The sequence below is a fragment of the Theropithecus gelada genome, chromosome 6 (assembly GCF_003255815.1).
Source record: "Theropithecus gelada isolate Dixy chromosome 6, Tgel_1.0, whole genome shotgun sequence".
Lineage (NCBI taxonomy): Eukaryota > Metazoa > Chordata > Mammalia > Primates > Cercopithecidae > Theropithecus > Theropithecus gelada.
The window spans coordinates 35,367,258-35,389,312 of NC_037673.1; the positions used below are offsets into that span (position 1 = coordinate 35,367,258).

A 22,055-nucleotide genomic window follows, 5' to 3' on the forward strand; every position below is an offset into this window, starting at 1 on the left:
GAGGCTTTGCTCACATTAGTCCAAGAACAGACCTCTGTGCTGCCATCCGAGATGTGGGACTGAGCTGACTGAATGATAGAAATGCATGGTCAGGAAGACACACAGGTAGCACTCTGGGGACATATTTGTTGGGAGTCCTGAGAGTTAGCCAAGTGTGACATAGTGCTTGACAGCACCACAATCTATTCCCCTGCTTAGATAATAATGTGACTTCTGTAGATCTTTGATACCACTGATAATTGCTCATTCCAAAGTACTGGCTTTTCTCCAAATTGGCCTCTCTGGTTTTGTTCCTGCACCCACATTCAACATCACCAGCTTTCAGAGACTCTGTTGGAGATAACCACCGCCTCTTGCACACATTTCCCTCCCTGCAGGACCATGCCAACGTCTTCAGTTTGATCTCAGTCTCTCTCCCTTCCTTCCCCTCCCACTGAGCCACTAAGCCTGTTCTGTACCAACCCCCTAGAGAGCAAAAATAGCAAACATGTGAAAAGCATCCTCTGACACTAATAAGTTAAGGATTACTCACTCTGACATTTCAGATGTTTACATTGCTACCTCTTAAATTTTTTAAAAAATCATTTATTCCATTAGGCTTACATCAGGACTTTGGAATCATTTATTCCATTATGCTTACATCAGGCCTTTGGAAAGTAAGCTTCTCCCTAATTATGGAAAGAGTTACAGAGAGGCCAGGTTCCTTCTTTGCTTAAGTTTGATATCATCTGCTCATCTAAGCAGCTAGTCGTTTGCTTGCCCACAGCTATGTTGGGTATGTTCTATCTTGGGTACACAGAACCTATGCTACACTCTGAATAGAAATTTATTCATCCTGGACTCACTCAGAAAGATGTTTTACATCACAACTATGTTCATTTCACTATACTGTTTCGTTGCCCTGGAAAATTATTGATGGGTAGCCAATGCAATAATCCCCAAGATTCCTGGGTAGAAATGCTAAAGCTGATTTCACTTTTCTGCCATGTAGCATTTCCAATTGTTTAACATGGACAAAAGCCTGGAGGAAAATTATATAAATATGTATGATTTTTATTCCAAAATTTTGATTCCGAAATTTTCCCTCTCTGTCTTTTTTTCTTTTTTTTTTCAAGCTTTTTTCAAGCTTAAATTTAAGCTTTTTTCAAGCTTAAATTCCCAACTTAACAATGGATATAGAGACCCAACTAAGGCAAAGTGACCACACAGAGCTATAGCAAATCTGCCTTCATTACACTGCCCACTGTCCCTCCAAATTTTTTATAGGGACATGTGACTACCAGAGGCTTAATTTTATGCTGCATCATAATTCTTCCATACATGACATTTACATGACTATTTAGAAAGAGCTTACACAATCTATATATAGACTTAATACTTCTACTGAATTAAATATTTACAGCATTGGCACCCTCCTAACTTCGCATTTTTTTCTTCTTTGGAATAAAGGAGATCAGATCTCAGATGTTCTGTGATATCTGGCTAGCCAAAATGCCAAAATGCTGCTTTTTCTCTTGGCAAATTATCAAATATTGAAGCATACATACATACACACATGTATACACACACATATACACACAAATTTACTATAGAGAATGTAAGAAGCACAAAGCAAAGGAAATTGTCTATTCTGCTATCCAGAAGTCACCACTGTTAACTCTTTAATGTGTTTGCTTTCCATTTTCATCAATAGTATAGATATATAAGCAAAGTATCCTACTGCATGTATTACTTTGTTTTCTGCTTTCTTTTTGCACTTATCCTATCCTGAGTGTTTTCTTGTGTTATTAAGAATTCTGCTAAACCATCATTTTTCATGGCAGTGTAATATTCCGTTGCAGAAATAGAGTTCATATTACCATTTCCCCATTTTTAGGAATCTTAGGTTTTCTATGTTTGCTGTAACACTGAATGAACAGCCATATACAAAAGTATTTGTGCAAATGAATATTTCTTCAGGATCAATTCCTAGTCCTGTAACTACTGGGTCAATGGTAGGATACATAAGAAGAATATATACATTCAGGCTTTTGATACATAAGAAATTGAAACAATTTACTCCTCACCATACTCATGAGTGCCTGAGTTCATAGCTTTTGGCCAGATTTCAAAGAGCAGCAGTAAAAATCTCAACCTGATTTTGTATACTGGATTTGTTTTCTATTTTGCCTTTCGAGTGTTTAGTTGGGATATCCTCCAGTGTCCAAAGAAATGTTTCTGAAGCTCTTAGAATCTGTCAAGCTAGAGCAATTGACTTGCCTTAGCCTCTCAATTGCAATCAATTTCAAAAGCAAATCTCATTTAACATCTATATACATGTGTATATCTGTATCTATTACAGGTGTAGAAGTACCTGGCAGTGTAGTCAGCCCAAGAATGTATGAAGATGTGTAGGACACACCCCACACTATACAAGCTTCTATACACTACAAGTAAAACTGGTCTTGAATTTTGACATTGTGATTTTCAAGACAGCTAGCGTATTGTCTTCTAGACTGGCTAGCTAGTTTGTGGTAGGCTCTGTCATTCATGAAAAGTGTGTGATTATGAAATTGGTATATTCTAAAAGTCTCTATTGGTGGAAAAAACTTCAGGTTGACTTCATGTTCTCTTCATTTAACTTTGCAGACCTCCTCAACTGATGCAAGTCCAGCTGAGGAATTTCCTGAACCTGAGGAAAATGCTGCAAAAGAAGAAAGGAAGTTAAAAGACAACAGGGAGGAAAGGGAACAGAAGGATGAAGAAATCCCTGAAAATGCAAACAATGAAAAGATATCCATGGAAACATTACTCAAAGTGTTCAAAGGGGGAAGTGAAGCACAGGACTCTAACAGATTTGCCAGCCACCTAAAGATAGAGAACATTTATGCAGAGGTTGGTTAGATTATTTTGTAAAAAGTTGGCCTCAATTCTGAGCATATTTTTATGGAACTGCTCTCAAAATATATCATTGTATAGAAATTATACAGAATCACTTTAGTAAATACAACTATTTTTTAACAGCTGCTGGATTGTAAGGTTGATTGACTTCATTTTCTTCTTCTTTAAAGGGCTTCATAAAAACATTTCAAGACCTAGGTGCCAAGAACCTGGAGCCAATTGAAGTTGCTGTTCTCTTGAAGCATCCTTTTATTCAAGACCTGATTTCAAATTATTCAGACTATAAGTTTCCTGTGAGTATTACCCCAAAGTGCTCTAATGTGGTTGGGCTCCGGTTCAGGACATGCTACGATGTTTCTAAATGTGAGCTGGCACGGAAGAGAAAGAAACTGGACTCTGCCAGGCCAGGCCAGGCCAGAATCTGGAGAAGCTAAGCTGGTAATCATACCAGGCCAGAAAAGTCAGCCTGAAATATCCACAGGGCAGCAAGCTTAGGCACAGTTGATAGGTGGTAGTTAAAGCTGGGTGGGTGAGAGTGTTAGGATTGTCACTGTAGCTGTATAGTGACCCTAGCCTGTGATTGAAGAGTTTGGAGAATAAGATTCCTCCTGCCAAAAAGAGCTAACCAAGACCATGATCTCCAGCCAAGTGCTGACATATTCATTGTACTCTAATCACTCATGGTACACATCATCTCTGTAGTGGAAATGATAGTGTGTGCAAAAGGTTGGGCACCACTTCCATCAGGAAAACAGTGTGCAAGATGGAGAAACTAAGGACAAACCCCAGAGAAACTGGACAAACCCAGCAGAAGAAAGGAAGAACTGCAACTCAGAAATCACATAACCACCAAGCAGGTCTGGACCACACGTGCTAAATGTGCATCCACTAAGGCGAGTCCCGGAACAGCAGGGGCTAAGGAGGGCAGAGGCTGACACCAACTCCCTTTCATACTGTGGGACTACATTCCTCTCAGATACCAGTTTAACATGAAGTCTCCCTGTTTGGCTCCTGTGAGTTCTATATTGAACTACAAAGGGTTTGCTGAGTTGAAAATAAAAGTACTTTCACTTTTGTAAAGTATAGATTGTGTATCTTGACTTCTCAATGATAACAAATTACATTTTGCTGTTTTCTTCCTATACCCACAAATGAAACTCTTCAGACTTAAATATCTTTCTGTGTGCCTAAATGTTTTTGTTCTAAATTGCTGATTCTTTAAAATATTAAATTATTAATATTAAAATTAATTTTATTGCCTGCATTAGTATAACTGAAGTTGATTTCTAACAAGCTAGCAGCTGTTTAGACACAAAGCCTATGCAGTAATGAAATAAGATTATAGCATTTAAGAACACAGGCTCTGGACTCAAGTCATGGGACTGAATCTCAGGTCTACCCCTCAGTAGCTCCCTGACCTTAACTTTTTCTTAATCCTGGCTTTCTCATCTGTTAAATGGGGATGAGACATTCATATTGAAAGGGTGATGGTGAGGATTAAGTGAGGTCGTGCATGTAAAGCACTTGGCATGGTATCTGACACAGGGCAAGGGCTACAGAAATGATGGCTGTTAGGGGTACTATTCAATATTGATCACCTACTACTGAGACCCATGTCATAAGCTTCCATTGGAGAGAGAAAATTGAGTACATAATTTGGTCACTGCTCTAAAAAAAATTAACTCCTTTTTGCAAGATAATTTTTACATGCGGGAATTGCAAGAAAATGATGTAAGTTAAACCAACCAAGTGCAAAATTATAGGAATTCAATACATGATATTTTTGTGCTGGAAGCATGGAGGGAGTCTACCCAAGAAGGAATAAACTGGGTCTTGAACGATGGCCAGGGTTTGGGAAGGTAGAGAGAGGGAAAGGGAAGTCTACATGGATTTTGCTGCTGGGGTAGGGAGGCAGCAGGGTCTTGGGTGAAGGCAAGGTCTGGGGAAGGCATGGAAGAAGGACTGCAGGAGCCCCACCCCATGAAGAGCCTGGGAAAGGTGTAAAATGATCCCATTAAATTGGTAAGATCAGGCCAGATTGCAAAGAACCCAGATATCACACAGGAAAATGTGGATTCCATTTGAAAAGCAAGAGAGAATGAACAGGCTGCTGAGCAGGGCGTGATATGATATTTCTTCATCCCCAAGCATTCCTTGGGGATACTGTGCCATAATATCATCCTGCACAACGTGGGTTCCATAGGCCCATCTCTCTAGACTGCATTTTAGCTTACATGCCCTGCTCCACTTATCAGGGAACAGCTCTCTTACGTTGAACCGGCAAAATAATTTGCAAAATTCTTTGGGATTATGTAAAATAGGACTTATTTTATATTGCTGATTACAAGTAGGAGCATAAAAATGATGCCACAATTATTTCCTCTCATACTGGGAGGAAGACTCCCACAAAGTCAGGATGGTTTGAAAATATCTTCACTCTGAGCAGAGTGATTAAATACAATAAACTTGCAGAGAAGATTCTATTTGACATTTTGCTTGAGAAAAGAAAATAGCCAATGGATGGCTGCCTTCAAGAGTTAGCCTTTCTGAATAGGTGCTCTGACTTCCCAGGAAAGCTGTCATCCATAGGACTCCCTGCCCTGCTTTTTTTTTTTTTTTTTTTTTTTTTCCTGAGACAGTTTTGTTCTTGTTGCCCAGGCTGGAGTGCAGTGGCATGATCTGGGCTCACTGCAACCTCCACCTTCCAGGTTCATGCAATTCTCCTGCCTCAGCCTCCTGAGTAGCTGGAATGACAGGTGCCTGCCACCACAACTAGCTAATTTTTTGTATTTTTATACAGATGGGGCTTCACTATGTTGGCCAGGCTGGTCTTGAACTCCTGACCTCAGGTGATCCACCTGCCTTGGCCTCCCAAAGTGCAGGAGGACTCCTTTTAAGTTACACATTCCCCTCATTTCTGAAGGAGTGTCAGCAACTAGCAATGTTAACTGAAGTACTATTGGCATTTGGAGCAGCACAGTTCCTCTTTGAGGATAACTGTCCCAAGTGTGGCAGAATACCTAACATTTCAGGCCCTACCCCCTGTATTCCAGGAGCATCCTGACATACTGACCTCCGAAACTACCTCTGCCTGCACATTTGCAAACCTTCCTTGGTGCACAGTAGCCCTCTGGCTGAAAGCCGCCCAGTGGCAGGGTGTCTGTCTTCTGTTAACCAGTTTCACAATACCAGTAGCACTTGGCATTCTCATAGCAGAGAGTGAGTTAGTGAGTTAGTTCATTGCCAGAATGTTTCTCTAAGATACACCCGAGTCATCTGCTTTAACTCTTCCTCCTCACATCCTCCACACCTCGTCCTGGTCACTCCACCAAGGAATCTAATTAGAGGCCAGTAAACTACCACCAGTGAGAGTCATTCGTATGATGGTCCATCAAGAAGAGCTGTGCCTGTGTCCTGAAAACTCTAAATTCTGATATTTACAGTGAAAAAGGGTCCCTTTCCAGTAAGGTGTTCTATTCTCATTTTTGGTAACAACAACAACAACAAAAGGAATGAAGGGATGGAGAGAAAAGAATCTTTGAAGAACCACTGCACTTGTCCTGTCATTTTTTGCTTCAGATATCCATGTACAAGTAAATAGATCACATTTTTATAATACACTTCAACCACAGTGATGTCATTTGAAGATCTTTCAAGATAAGAAGAGCAAAAGCTAGAGTGTGGTTTTTCAGGTTAAAATGTTGTTTGCTATTATAAACAGTGGCAAGTGAAGGTTGTTGCCTAACAGCTTTATGTTTACAAGGTTCTTGTTTGGAAGTGACAACATTTTAAGATACATATTTGAAAACACTAAGTATGCATAATTGTAATAATGTATTAAGGTGGACTGGTTTTGTGGTTATGAGAGTGGGCTCTGGAGCTTCACTGACTGGGTTCATACCTATGAAGTGTGTGGCCTTAGGCAAGTGACCTCAAAGTGCCTTGATGTCTGCATCTGTAAAACAGGGTCAATTATCATAGTCACCTCATGGTGGGGGGTTGTACAGATTAAATGAGATAATACATATAAAGTACTTAGCTCAGTTCCTGGAAGATAGAAAGCACTCAATAAATGTGAGATACTACTACTACTACTACTACTACTACTACTACTACTACTACTACTGCTATTAGGTTGGTGCAAAAGTAGTTGTAGTTTTTGCCATTACTTTCAATGGCAAAGAACCACAATTACTTTTGCACCAACCTACTTCTACTACTGCTGGTCTGTAGTAGTTACCGTGCACAGTAAATAATTCTGAATCATGTGCAATTATATGTGGATGGACTAGTGAGCTGGCATCAAATCTCTTGAATGCACATGTCTTATCTTTGGAAAAAAAGAAGGACTTTCACTGGTGCAGGACCATGATGATAAAGGGTCCAAACACGTCCCAGGAAGCCTCTGGTCCATACCTATGTGGAAGTTCCAGATTTTGTGTTGGACGTTATAGGCATTCAGCTAAAGTCACTTATTTAATTTCCACTTTCATAGGCCTTGTATAAAAAAGTTATTTTCAAATAATTCTCCTAAATTATTAAAAAAATGATTTGTGTAAATATAACAAGATCAGTGAGGATATTGGAACTGCGTTGTTGGTGAACGAAGTCAATTTCCTGTGATAAATATATATTTATAAATGTAAATGAAGAAACAATTTTCTCTAAAAACTTGATAACTTTAGTCTCTTGTGATGAACACAGGCTCAATTATTATACATCTTTTATAACAAATCTGTAAATCAAGCATATTACCTTATCATTGAGGTTTATATTCAATGGGAGATAGCAAGAAATCTTTTAATGTTAAAATCAGAATATCACCAGAAAATATCTTATGAACAAATGAATCAGGACCCAATTACATTAGGATAACATACCTATAATTATAAGTGTGAACTGAAGGAGACTTTCATCCCTCTTTGTTTTCAAGGCACCTGACTTTAAAATACTCTCTAAGCTTCTCCTTTATAACAAAATATGAGAGCTGCTTCAGTGCTTTGTGTTTTCAAAGCACCAGTGTCAAACATTTTCTGACTTTCACAGGCTCTTCTCCATTCACTGCTACTGAAAATTATGGTCCCTGATTTCAGCTATAAATTTAGCTAAAACTGGTTTAAATATATCTGGAGCTTATCATTTTCCCCATGCTATGGAGTGTCAGATAATCACAAGTTAGCTTATTCCTTAATCCTCAAATTAACTTCTGATAATATTAAAATGACATTGGTTATTATAAACATACTATATAAAGAAGACATGTTATTAAGAATTGTAGTGGGCTGGGCACAGCGGTTCCCATCTGTAATTCCAGCACGTTGGGAGGCTGAGGTGGGATGATTTCTTGAGGCCAGGTGTTTGAGACAAACCTGGTCAACAGAGCAAGACTCCTCTCTACAAAAAACTTTAAAATTAGCTGGACATGATGACATGTGCCTGTAGTCCCAGCTACTTAGAAAACTGAGGTGGGAGGATTTCTTGAGCCTTGGAGATTGAGGCTGCAGTGAGCTATGGTCTTGCCACAGCACTCCAGCCTGGGTGACAAAGCGAAACTCCATTTCTAAAAAAATAAATATTAAATGAAAGCAGTGTACTGGGTAAGACTAGAAAAGTCAATGGGGAGCAGATTTTCTTTTCCACTTGATTCACTTAGCATTGACCTGTGGCTTTAGGAGATAAGGAACAAGATCTCTAAAGAAAATGATTCATTATGATTCCTCGCAGTGACTGATAGAAGTAATGCATAGAAGCAAGGGTCAACACAAATGGTGAACAAACCCATGTCTTCTCAACTAAAATGATCACAGTCAAATTGAAGCCTTTGAAACTCAGCTCTGAGGAAAAGGAACTTATATTGTTAAAACACTTCTCTAAATTTGTGAAATAATAATAAAAAAAAAAAAAACCTAAAAGCTACCTAAATGCAATTCTGTATTTTTCATGTGTTGGTACTCCTTCTACATTGTGATAATAGTTTAAATATATTTTGAAAAATATCTGTGATTTAAGATGTAAGATAGCTGTATAGCAAATGAAAAACAGATCATTCTTTCCCTGATGTTTTTTAAATCAAAGAATGAGACAGTTTCAGGGAAGTAATCTTTTGTTTTAAAATTCTACAAATCTATAGACATGATTAATTTATCATTGGCATTTTCTTTCATAGAAGGTGAATACTGGTTTTTGTATTCATTCATAAGGAAATAATCTTTTAACTTGCAGATTAATTATATGCCAGGTTCTGTGTAACTGCTTTTACAAATGTTAATTAACCTAATATGACAACTGCATTATTAGGCATGGAAACTGAGGTTCCAAGATCTTAGATAGCTTTCCAAAGGTACAAGTAGTAAGTCTCAGGGTGGGATTAAAACTAAATGGAGAAGTTTGCTCAGTGGAAAAAAAAAATAAAAGCTGCTTAATGATTGCCATGTACTATGTGATCATTTATTAGTATTTGTGTAGCATAGTATTGATCATCCCTTATTAGTATTTGTAACTTCTCTTTGAATCATTTGTCTTAGGATATTAAAATAATTCTCCAAAGAAGTGAACATGTACAAGGAAGTGATGGAGAGAGATCACCTTTAAGACATACAGAGGAAAAGAAATGAGGACAAAAGAGTGTGATTTTTGTAATTCAGCAATAAATCTTGCAAAAATTAAATGTGACCATGGTGTTTGTCAAATATGTTATGATTTTAAGTATAGAAATGAACCCTATCAGTTTATTATCAGCATTGAAAAGAGAACCTTCCTTAACTTGGAGAATATTTCATAATAAAGAGAGAAAAAAAACCAAAGTAAAAATCTAAAATAAGCAGCATGCATTTTGAAGTGATTCTGAAAATGGAAGGCCCCAAAACAATATGTTCAAAAATAAAGAAGTCATGAAAACTCCCTATGAGAGCTATCTACATTAGGCAGATATAGTGAAAATTTCCCCAAAACTCCACATCAGCACAGTGCTTCTAGGTACATCTTATAGTTCGTGCTCCATATGCAGTAAAATTTCCAGGTTTATTTCAGTAGCCAAGAAGAAGGCTGCATAATTGAACTGCTAGTAAAGCTTTGTTCCCATCATCTATTCATAATTATTTCTTAATAGAATATATTTCCTTCATGTAAAGGTAAACTGAGGCTGGAGCCAAACCAGGAATGAAGACACAAGGCAAATGGCAGTGAGAATAGCCTTTTATTAGGGCTTGCGGGCAAGGTTCCTTGGTCCAAAGGCGTGGGCCGAGGAAGTCGCGCTGAGGGAAGAGGGTAGGGGCTTTTTATAGCCCGAGAGGTAGGGAAGCTGGTTGTGCAAACAGGGCCTGGGGGGTCTTGAAACTACTAGGGCAGGAGTTGAGTAAGGGTCATGAGGAAGGGGTCTTTCGAAACTGTCAACCGAAACTGCTGTTTATGAACTTGTGGAATGCAGGTGAGCTGCAGGTCATGGGGGAATGTGGTTGCCAAGCCGGAACTCTGACGCATGTAAGTCTGTGGGTGTGTACAAGGGTGAAGGGAGTCTTTAACAAAAGGCCTGCTACGCTGGGTAACACCGCCATGTTGGGTCTAGATTCCTGCCTAACATTCCGACCTCTTTCTAATAAGAAAATGGGGCGACGTGTTCATCTGGCTGCTTCCTGTTGGTATGGGTCGTCGTGGGGTTCTTCAGAGGTCGGAACCCGGGTATGGGGTGGAGCAGCATCTGATTGATAGTGACTTGGGAGACTTCTTTCATGCAGTCCTGGATTAAGCAGAGGACAGGGAGCTATGAGTAGCAAGAAGCCAATGATTAGTAAGGGGCTTAGAAAGGGTAGGACTTAACCAGCCACAGATGACTGCCACCTCCTAAGTGAGGGCCTTGATCCGAGGTTTTTCTGGTGGAGTCTTTCCTGAATCTTTTCTAGAGTGAGGAGATTGGTTTCTACTAGTCCTGACTCATTGATGTAGTGTTCGGACGGGAAGGGGAAAGGAGGGGTTAGGTTAGAGGAGTTAAAAGGGCTGGGTAAGGGTACTGCAACCAGTGAGGGCTTATTCAAGGCTGCACACAAGAAACAACGAGAGATGTTGTGTACCTTGGCCATGTGTACCACTTGAGCCCCTTCCCTGACTAAGGTTAGCCAGGAAAAAGGGTTGCTGCTGTCGTGGGGCTTGCTGCCTGGGCTAGAGCTGAGATGGCTTCCTCCTGTTGTCTGATATCAGAGGCCAGGCTGAGAGGCTGCTTATGACCTTGATGTAGGCCTTAAAGATCTGAGTCGGGCCACGGGATAAGACTCACTGTGCCCACCAGTCCTAGGAAGGACAAGATCTCTTCCGCATCCTGAGGAGGCTGGAGAGTTTCAATGAGGCTTATTCTATCTGCTGTGAGGCTTTTTGTAGTGGGCGTGAGGAGTATGCCTAGGTAGGTGACAGAAGGGCTGCAAAGTTGAGCCTTAGCTGGGGTAACCTGATAACCTCGGTCACCTAGAAAATTTAAAAGTGTAGCAGTGTCTGCAAGGGAGTGCTCCTAGGAAGGACTACGTAGTAATAAGTCATCGACATACTGCAATAGTGTGCTGTGGGTCAGGGGACAGAGGACAACATCCTGTGCCAGTGCCTGTCCTGAAAAAATGGGGGCTATCACGTAACCTTTGAGGCAAAACAGTCCAAGTCAGCTGGGAAGAAATATGAGTGTCTGGATCTTCCAATGTAAAAGCAAACAGAAAGTGGCAGTCTGGGTGTAGAGGGATGGTAAAGAAGGCATCCTTCAGGCCAAGGACAGTGAAATGGGTGGTGTCAGGGGGAACGCGCGAGAGGAGTGTACCTGGATTAGGAACAACTGGAAAGGTAGGGACTACTGCCTCATTGATGAGACGTAGGTCCTGCACGAGATGATAAGCCCCAGAGCTTTTCCATACAGGCAGGATAGGAGTATTGCATGGTGAGTTGGTGGGAACCAGAATGTGCTGTTGGAGCAGGCATGTAATGATAGGTTTTAATCCCTGTCGATGTTCGAGGGAGATAGGGAACTGGGGTCTAGAGGGGAACTTGGAAGGGTCTTTTAGCCGGATACAGACTGGAGTGTGGTGCTGGGCAATGATCGGGGTGGAGGTGTCCCACACCTTAGGGTTAATGGGGACTGGAAACAGGAGTAGGGGGTCAGCCTGGCAGGATTTGTCAGGTGAGAGAAGGGGGAAGAGGAACACAAGGTGTGGGGAGGGGTTGGGTCGGAAGTGGACTGAGGCCCCTAGCTTGGAGGGGAGATCTCGTCCTAACAAGGGGACTGGGCATGAAGGAATGGTAAGAAATGAGTGTGAGAAGAGGGAGTCATCCAGGCGGCAAGACAGAGGAGGAGTCTGGCGGTAGGTGGAGGGAGTGCTGTCAATTCCCATGACTGTGACAGTGGAGGGGTGGCTGGGGCCACTGAAGGAAGGCAAAACAGAGTAGGTAGCCCCCGTGTCCATAAGGAAGGATATGGACTTACCCGCTACCTGGAGCATGACCCTGGGCTCGGCGAGAGTGAGAGGGGTCCCTGAGTCTGGGCCTCTTCAATCTTCACCAGTGTCGAGGAGCTGGAAGGCGCCTCTAATACCTGGAGGAAGGTCATCACGTGGAGGTGCAGTGACCGTCCTCAGGTTGGGGCAGTCTGACTTCCAGTGGCCTATCTGCCAACAGTTTGGACAGGGGCAAGTTGGCTCCTTTGGGTTAGGGCACTGCCTGGCCCAGTGGCCATCATTGCCGCACTTGAAGCAGGCACCAGATGGCGCTCGGGGAGTATCTCCTTTCTGGGAGCTCCTGGAGCCGGCTGGCCTCAGGGCTGCTTACCAACGCCTGGGTTTGGAGTTGTACCTTCTGTTTTAGCCTGGCCTGTCGTTGGGCCTCAGCTGCTTCCTCCCTGGAGTTGTAGTCCTTGAAGGCCAGTTTGACTAAGTCCTGGATGGGAGTTTGAGGGCCATCCTCCACCTTTTTTAACTTTTTTTGGATATCGGGGGCCGACTGCGAAATAAAGTATGAAGCTAAGACGGCTCCTCCTGCAGGGGAGGCAGGGTCAAGGCGGGTGTACTGAATAAGTGACTCTGCCAGTCAGTTAAGAAAAACAGCCGGATTTTCATCTGAGCCTTGGACTACCTCCTTTAACTTATTAAAATGGATTAACTTATTGGAGGCTGCCTGCATGCCAGCAACAAGGCACTGGACCATCATATGTCAGTGGCGGCGGCCTACCTGACCAACCTACTAGTCCTAGTTGGGCTCGGCTGAGGGCACCACCTCAGTGCCGACTGGCATGGCATGGTCGGTTAAATGAACCTGGTCAGCGTGCTGCCTGGCTGCCACTAGGATACGCTCCCATTCCTCAGGGGACAGGGTTGAGGTCATAATGACATGGGGATCATGCCAGGTGAGGTCATACGCCTGGCACAGGTATCTGAACTTTTTGAAATACTGAGTGGGGTTGGCCGAAAAGGAGCCTACACACTCTTCAACCTTAGACAAGTCTGCCATGTGCATGAAAACAGCACATGGACCTGGACTACTCCTTTGGCACCTGCCACCTCTTGCAAGGGACACGGGAGGTTGGTCCTGGACCGAGTATGGGCTGAGACAGGTGAGGAAGGGGAGGAGGTGGAGGTAGGGGAGACAGAATCTGTCAGGTTTGGTGAGGGCACAGGAGGGGTGGAAGGGAGGGGAGGCGCTGACGAGGATGGGGATAATGGTGGGACAGGGTAAGGAGGAGGCTGGGCGGGAGACCGGAGGGGTGGCCGGGATAGGGTGTTAGGAGGCTCAGAAAAAGAGGAGGAATCATCCCTCTCCTTGGTTGAGGGAAGAGACTTTGCGAGTAGGACCTGAGCTAATGAGCATTGAGCGCAGAGATCTGGGTGAGAACGCAAGTCCCAAAAGGCTTGAACATAGGGTATCTCGTACCATTTGCCTAGTCTCTTACAGAAGTTGGTCAGATCTGTGAGAATGTTAAAGTCCAGAGTGCCTTCTGCAGGTTGCTGAGACTGATTATCCAATTTATACTGCGGTCATGCTACTGTGCAGAAGAAAATGAGCCGCTTTTGTTTTAGGTCTTGGCTGAAGCCTAAAGTCTGGATATCAGCCAAGAGGCACCTCAGAGGGGATTTTTCGGTTTGGTTTGGACTGGGTAGTTCCCATGGTCTCAAGGCGGGCAGTCCAGAGGCAATGGGAGCGTCCTCTCACTGCCACGTGGAGTGCGGGGTACGGTGGCTTCTGGGGAGGTTGGATGTCTCCTAGTCGCCGGTGCCAAGGTCACAGTTGACCGGAGAGAGCCCCTGATGCGGCCGCGCATTTCAGACAGGGACTCCCGGAGGGAGCCTTCAGGACAGGGGGAAACTTACCCAACAGTGATCGAATTGAGTCAAATTTGGTGAGATGGCTCCAGGCTTGAGGAGGGGATCCTGGCTCGGGGAGAGGAGAGCCCGCCTGACCTGGCAGGGATCCAGGGAGGGGGTCTCCTCCCGGGATTCAGCACCAAATGTAAAGGTAAACTGAGGCTGGAGCCAAACTGGGTATGAAGACACAAGGCAAATGGCAGTGAGAATAGCCTTTTATTAGGGCTTGTGGGCGAGGTTCCTTGGTCCAAAGGCGTGGGCCGAGGAAGTTGTGCTGAGGGAGGAGGGTAGGGGCTTTTTATAGCCCGAGAGGTAGGGAAGCTGGTTGTGCAAACAGGGCCTGGGGGGTCTTGAAACTACTAGGGCAGGAGTTGAGTAAGGGTCATGAGGAAGGGGTCTTTGGAAACTGTCAACCAAAATTGCTGTTTACGAACTTGGGGAATGCAGGTGAGCTGCAGGTCATGGGGCAGTGTGGTTGCCCAGCCAGAACTCTGACGCATGTAAGTCTGTGAGTGTGTACAAGGGTGAAGGGAGTCTTTAACGAAAGGCCTGCTACGCCGGGTAACACTGCCATGTTGGGTCTAGATTCCTGCCTAACACTTCATAGATAGATGTACAATTTCATCTTTTTGCTTGATAAGCTGGTGACTCAAATTCAATGACACTTATCAAGAAACTTTCAAGAATGGTGATGTATTCTCGGTGGCTGGGCTGCTTCTATGATAACCCCTGTGGGTCTCCTCATTGGCTAGATCCTCCTCTTCTGCTCAACCTCTGAGTGTAGGAGGGCCTTCTCCATCTACAGTCAATCCCTGGATGATCCACTGATTCCCATGACTTCATGGATATTATAGAGGCTCCCAACACTGAAATTTCTATTCCTACCTTCGTCCAAAATCCAAACTTGTCTGTCTTAATGGCCCCCCATTTTCCACATGGATGACTAATAGTCATCTCAAACTCAGCGTGTCTGGGGTGAATTTCTGATTTTCCTCTTCCTCAAACCTGCTCCTCTAAGTCCTCTTTCATTTTAGGCAACTGTGTCCTCCTGCTATTCAAACCAGAGAACTTGAAGTCATCCTTGAGTTACCTCTTTCTCTCATATCCTACCTCCAGTCTATCAGCAAATCAGGTAGGATAGACCCTGAAAATACATCTAGAAGGTGATCTTCTTTACTTCTTTGTCGCAGGAAGTCTGGTCCAAGCCATCACCATCTCTTGTTTGGATTACTGCAGTATCTGGGTAACCAGTGATCCTGTTTCTGTTCTTGCTCCACCTACAGGCTGTTTTTAAGCACCACAGCCAGAGGGAACCTTTTATAATTCAAGTCAGGCCATGTCACACTTCTGCTCCAACCCTCTATGTCCTGTGTCACCCAGAATCCAGCCCAAGTCCTCATCTTGATCTTACCCTCGCCGCCTCTTTGACCCCATCTCCTGTTCTCCTCTTTCTCACTGCTTAAGTGACAAAACTACCTTGCCCATCTTGGAATCCACCGGGTACACTCCTGCCACAGGGCCTTTGTGCTTGCTATTCTCCCTGCTTAGAATGATTTTCCTCCCACATCTCTACATTATTTGTCCCACAAATTCCCGCAGGTCTCTGCTCAAATGTCACTTTATCAATAAAGCCTTCTCTCACTACCTCATACAAAATAGAAGCAACTCACCACATCTTACCCCCATGCTTAATTTTTTTTCCCATCACACTTATCAACATCTAACAAACTACAGTATACTTTACTCTCTCATCTATTACTCCAGTCAGTTGTAAATTCTGTGAGGTCAGAGTTTTGTGTATTTTCTTTGTTGCTGTGCCCCAGAACCTAAGACTCAAAACCATACCAGTTTTATGTTATGTTGATACATTTGTGCAAAATATGTGGGAAAATCACATTTAAATTGATCACTAAGTCAATGAGCAGCCCAAGACAATTCTTATTGTTAGTGGGAATTCTAATTCTAATTCTACAAAGAGACACATTTCCTAATTTTGCTTCTTGTGGGCTAAAGTTCACTTGAAGCTCTATTCCAAGAGCACTTATCTTCAAGCTAATGGAGGATACTGATCCAGATGTGTGCTTGGGAGACGGAGAAGAAACCCTACCTGAGATTACAAAATTTCAATTTAGCTGATTCACATGTGGGCCAAAAGGGTAGTTCTAGTAATTCTAGAGAAGGGAGAAGAAGAATATCTGAAAACAGAGTTCAAATCAATAAAATATCATAAGGACATAGGCAGTAAGCGAATCCACATTTCATTAAGAATTGAACGAGACAAGGCAACAATACATTGCAATAGAAAAACACTAAAGCATAGCAAGCAACATTCTTATAATAATTTTTGGCACAGTGTGGTTAAATAGAAAAATTATGGAATCTTTCTTTTGAGGCTCATTAACTCCTCTAAGCAGTAGGATGGCAACCAGCACACAAAGTGTCTCCTGGTCTTTGCCAGATCAGAGTCTCTTAATCATCATCAGAATGAAGCAGGTCTGGTGACTAGGCATGAGCCAGAGTCTCTCTCACTTCTTCCACTGTTTGCACATTTATCTCCTACCCCTATTTGCTTATCATAGCATGATCTATTTAACACATAACCGCAATCTTATCTAACCTTGCTACTACTCACTTATTTTCACACGTCTTTAGTAAACATCTCATTGCATTTCCCACAAGCTCTGATCCAGATGTCTTTTTTATTTCCCACAATGTTGGTCCCACCTCTATTTTCTTTATAAAGGCAAAAGAAATGAGAATAGCATGTATTGAGCACTTGCTATGGGTTATGAGGCTATGGGTTATGCTATGTTGCCTGCATAATTTTCTTATTTTTGTCCTTGTAATAATGCTCTGGGTTTGCTATTACCTTCCCCTTTACAGGTGAAGACACTGAGTATCAGAGAGGTTAGGTGACTTGCACAGGATTGCCCAACTAGGCTCAGGCAGAACTGTGATTCAACCCCAATAGAAACCAGTGCCAAAGCCCATGCTCCTTTCTCCACAACACATTGCCTCCCTTTGAGATGGGAATCTCTGAGAGCTGTAAGAATGTCCAGTGTGAGCCTTTTCACTTTTCCTCTTACCTCTAACAGTGCCAAACTTTGCTGCTTCATGTAACCTCTGCATCCATACTTATTCTCTCATCCTTCCCTTCAGTCCCAGAGTACCAAACCTCTTAAAGTCTATTTGTTCCTATCATGCTATGGGTCATAATCCCTCCCCAACCTCTAAAACCCTAGTCTATCTTTACTTCCAATATTGTCTGTTTTTGGTCTGTCTCCTCTGGCCACTTCCCCTCAGGATATAAACCTGTTCAAGACTTAAAAGATATGGGGGAAAGCTCCTTCCTATAACACTACTCTACTTACGCCTAGAGTTACTTTTCTCTCTTTCTGTCTCTGTTTTCTTTTACTGTCAGACTTCTTAAAATAATAATTTGCCCTCATTCCTCCTACTTTACCACCTGTCAGTTATTTTTATGAACAGATATTCAATTTTGTCAGATAATTATTTTCTGCATCTAAAAATTTATCATGTTTTCTCTTTTTTAGTATATTGATATGGGAAATTACTTAGTTTAATTTTGAGTGATTAACCAGCCTTGCATTCCAGGAATGTATTACACTTTTTGTATAAAAATGGATTTGAGTTACTAATATTTTCTTGAGAATTTTTTGATCTAGGTTTGGGAGAGATATTGGTCTATAGTTTTATTTTCTTGTAATACACTTGGTTTTCATAACAGGTTAATTCTGGCATCATAAATGAGTTAGTATGCATTCCTTCTATTTTATAGAAGAGTTTATAGAATTAGTTTTTCTTCCTTAAGTATTTCCAATAAAGCCTCCTGACCCAGAGTTTTCTTTGTTGGAAGAATTTTAATTACTAATTCAATTTATTTAATAGCTATAGGAGTATTAAGATTATCTATTTCTTCTTGGGTGAGATATGGTGTCTTTCAAGGAATTTGTCCTTTACATCTAAATTCCTAAATTTATTGACAAAAAATTTGTAATATTCCCTTATTATTATTTTAACACTGGTAGGTTCTGTAGTGATGACCTCTTTTTATTCCTGATATATGTTTTTTGTCTTTTTTCTTGGTCACTCTGTCTAGAGATTAATCAATTTTATTCATCTTTTCAAATAACCAGCTTTTTTAATTTTATTAAATTTTTATCTATTATTTTTCTGCTTTGCAGCCAGTTTTTTTAACCGGTAAAATATCTTGCTTTCTCTTTGCTGATCCACTGAAACTTACCCCTCAGAAAGGTCCTAAATGGCCTTTCAATAAACAAATGCAGTAGCAATTTATCTCCATATTTGTATCCTATTAATCACTGCCTCATTTTCAAAATTTTATTCTCCCTTGGATTACAAGAGAGACTACAAACTCTGCTAACTGTCTTTTTATCTCTATAATTACTTCTCCGTATGCAGTTTATTTTCTCTTCCTATGTCTCATTCCATTCTCTCTTGATTATTCCAACCATCTACTTATCTTCCATTCTCATCGGTATGTAAAGGACTTAAATATTTTTCTTCATCTCTGACTTCTGTGACCTCCAGAAGCTCACACACATCTACCTACTAGCCTGAAAACCTGCTGGGCTTCTTAGATATCATCTCCAAATTTGAGTCTTCATCATTACTCATCTCTTTCCAGATACAGGGCATTTGGACATCAATAGGGCATTTTACAGTTATTCATAGCTCCATGATATCCTTGGGAACAAGGTAAACAAATATAGCTAGATGCAAAGACAAGTGAATTTGCAACTGGTGAAATAACTTTAGCAAACACAGAAGATTCATACATGGGTTATTCATTAACTGTCTTCCTCACTGGACTGATGACTATAGGGGATATTGACCATGTCTGTCTTATTCACCTCTGTGATACAGTCCATCAACAAAGATATTCAAAGAGAGGTATAGAATTCATGTTAATTAGAATTGTGGTTGACACAAAGTTGAAAGAGATTGGAATTAAATTATGTTTACTAAGAGAAAGAGGACCCAATAATTTCCTGAAGGATGAGTCCCACCTAACAAGATTGAGATATTAATATTAGGTAACAATAGATAATAATAGCTAGTATTATTGAGGGTTTACTGTGAGCTAGGAACTGTGCTAAATGCTCTTTATCTCATTTAGTTCTGACAATTCTGTGAAGTAGGTACCCTTAAGATTGCCATTTATATATGAAGAAATGAGGTTTAGAGAAGTTACGTAACTTGCCCAAAGTCATACAGCTGGTAAAAAACAGACACAGACTAGGAACCCAATACTAACCCCAAAAGCCATCCTCTTACCCAGTTGTCTATGCTCAGGTACAAATAACCCACCACACAAACACAGGATGAAGCATGGCTTAGCAGTGTTTAAAAATAAAAACAAAAGGCTTTGTTCAACGTCAAGTGAATCTAATTGGCTGTGTTATGTGGCCCCAGGAGAACCCATTATCTTCAGAGAATTAGTGGTAATAAAATAGCTCGAGGAGGTGCTGACTTTCCTCTGATATGTGGTGGTCAGACCTCAACTGCAGTTCTGGATAAAGTTAATGGCCTCACAATTTAATATATGGGCACTCTATCTATGCAGATGAACTGGGATATATGTCAGTTCTATACACATACACGTGTGACTAAAGTGAGGAGACTTCATCCTTGAGAAGAGAAGCTTCAGATTTGGGGGACAAGGAAGAGAAACTTCAGATTTAGGGGAGCTATCACCAACCATCTGAAAAGCTGTTTAGATGAAGCATCCTTTCCAGGCCTCCAGCGATGAACTAACACTAGTGGTGAATGCTAAAGCATGAGAGATTTCAGCTGACCATTGAAAGCTATGAGCTCCCTCTCACCAAAAGCACAGAAGTTTTCTGACAAAGGCCAGGTTCACTGTAGCAGGGAAGTTGACAGCCATGGCAGGAGCCCAGTCCTTTACCTCTTTGTCCTGCTCCTCCTGCAATTTCATCTCTACTGAATCAGTTGCTCAGCTCTACTACCCAAACTTCTATCTCCCCAAAGGGCCCTTTCAGCTTATCCTTTATCATGTGTGGTTCTCTCAATTCTCTAGAACACTCTGACTAGGCTTATTGCACTGTGAGCATCCCAGATTTCCTTGCAATGGGACTCCAGGCCTCAGAACCCAATACCATACCCAGCCACTTAGTTGCTGTCCTATCCGGGCCAGTCTATGGTTCCCTAACAGATTATTAAAGTGGGAGGCGAGGGGATACCGACATCAGATGTAGCCTTTGACTGGATGACCTTGTAGCCCCTTCCATTTCTGAGGCTCTACAGGAAGAGTTCCTTCTCCTAACTTCCCATTCTATATTAATGGCAACATCTGTGGTTCTTCTGGTCTCCCATACTCAAAACTTCAGTGCTGTCCTTGCTTCCTCATTCTCTGTCTCCCATCATACCCAAGTCTTACTGGTTACTCCTTGTAAATTTTTCTTACAATTTTCCTCTCCTTTGGGTTTCTACGGTCACTACTCTATTTCAAAAGCTCTCAAAATATTTTTTCTAGACTTGAAATACTCTTCAATTGACCACCTCTGTATCTTCTCCCCAATCCTCTATATTTCTTTCCCAGCACAGTCTCTACTCTACTCTTAACATAATATTCCTGAAACTCTGATTAAGCATGTCACATTTTTGCTTAAAAAACCTTCCTTCTGAGGCCAAGTATGGTGGCTCACACCTGTAATCCCAGCACTTTGGGAAGCCAAGGTGGGAGGATTGCCTGAGGCCAGGTGTTCGAGACCATCCTGCTCAACATAGTGAGATGCCATCTCTACAAAAAAATTAAAAGCTAGCTGAGTGTGGTGGCATGCACCTGTAATCTCAGCTACTAAGGAGGCTAAGGTGGGAGGATCACTTGAGCCCAGGAAATCAAGGCTGCAGTGAGTTATGATCACACCACTGCACTCCAGCTTTGGTGACAGAGCAAGACCCTGTCTCTACAAAAAAATATATATTTTTTTAGTTAGCTAGATGTGGTGGTGCATGCCTGTAGTCCTAGCTACTCAGGAGGTTGAGGCGGGAGGATGCTTGAGTATGGGGGGGTGAGACTATAGTGAGCCATAATTGCACCACTCCACTCCAACCTGGGCAACAGAGTGAAACCTTGTCTCAGGAAAAACACAAAAAACCCTTCTCTTGACCCCTCCCTACTAAATGCATTTTAGATTTCGTAGAATGTTATTCAGAACCTGACTCTAATATATGTTTCAGTGCTTACTCATCTTTTTCTCACACTCAACACCCAACCCAGCTTCACTCAGCATAGCTTCTGGCACTTGTTGTATACTTAATAAATTTGGAATGAATTAATTAATGAAGATGGAAGTCACCTACTAACAGAAGTGGAGATGAACTCTTTAGAGTGGAGATGTTTCTATAATCTTATATGTACCTTATACTAGATCTATAGAGAGAATTGAATTAATGTTTACAGGATTGTGTGTGTGTGTGCAAATGAGTGTGTGGAGGTAGAAAGAATGTCACTTTTCTTCTCCCCAGCTGACCCCTTGTAGCTCAGGATAGATGAGACTAGGCACCATGAGGGTGCATCTACTAGAGGCTGAAAAGCTCTAGTCTACTATATGAAAGCTAATGAGAACCACAAAGTCTATTATAATCAGCTGCTTTTAGGACCTGGAGCCTGGTCTAATCCTAAACAGGTCAGCCCTGCAGCTTGACATCCAGACTGCATCTAACCCCTCCCCCACTCTCTACCCATTTCTTACCGAAACAAAGGGTGTTCTAACTCTGCCTCAACACCCTTCGCAACTTTTTATCTCCTTTCATACTTTACTGAATTTGACTTATAACAAATTC

General features: G+C 41.9%; 1 protein-coding gene across 1 annotated transcript in view; it reads left to right on the forward strand.

Moving 5' to 3' along the window:
- Positions 1 to 9,552, forward strand: part of SPEF2 (sperm flagellar 2) — a 196,068-nt gene extending 186,516 nt beyond the window's left edge. The window contains exons 35-37 of the mRNA XM_025387975.1: positions 2,629 to 2,874; positions 3,051 to 3,173; positions 9,405 to 9,552. Of these exons, the coding sequence (XP_025243760.1) occupies positions 2,629 to 2,874; positions 3,051 to 3,173; positions 9,405 to 9,494 (459 nt within the window). The 3' untranslated portion in view covers positions 9,495 to 9,552. The remainder of the gene's footprint in view (positions 1 to 2,628; positions 2,875 to 3,050; positions 3,174 to 9,404) is intronic.
- Positions 9,553 to 22,055: the final 12,503 nt, after the last annotated feature.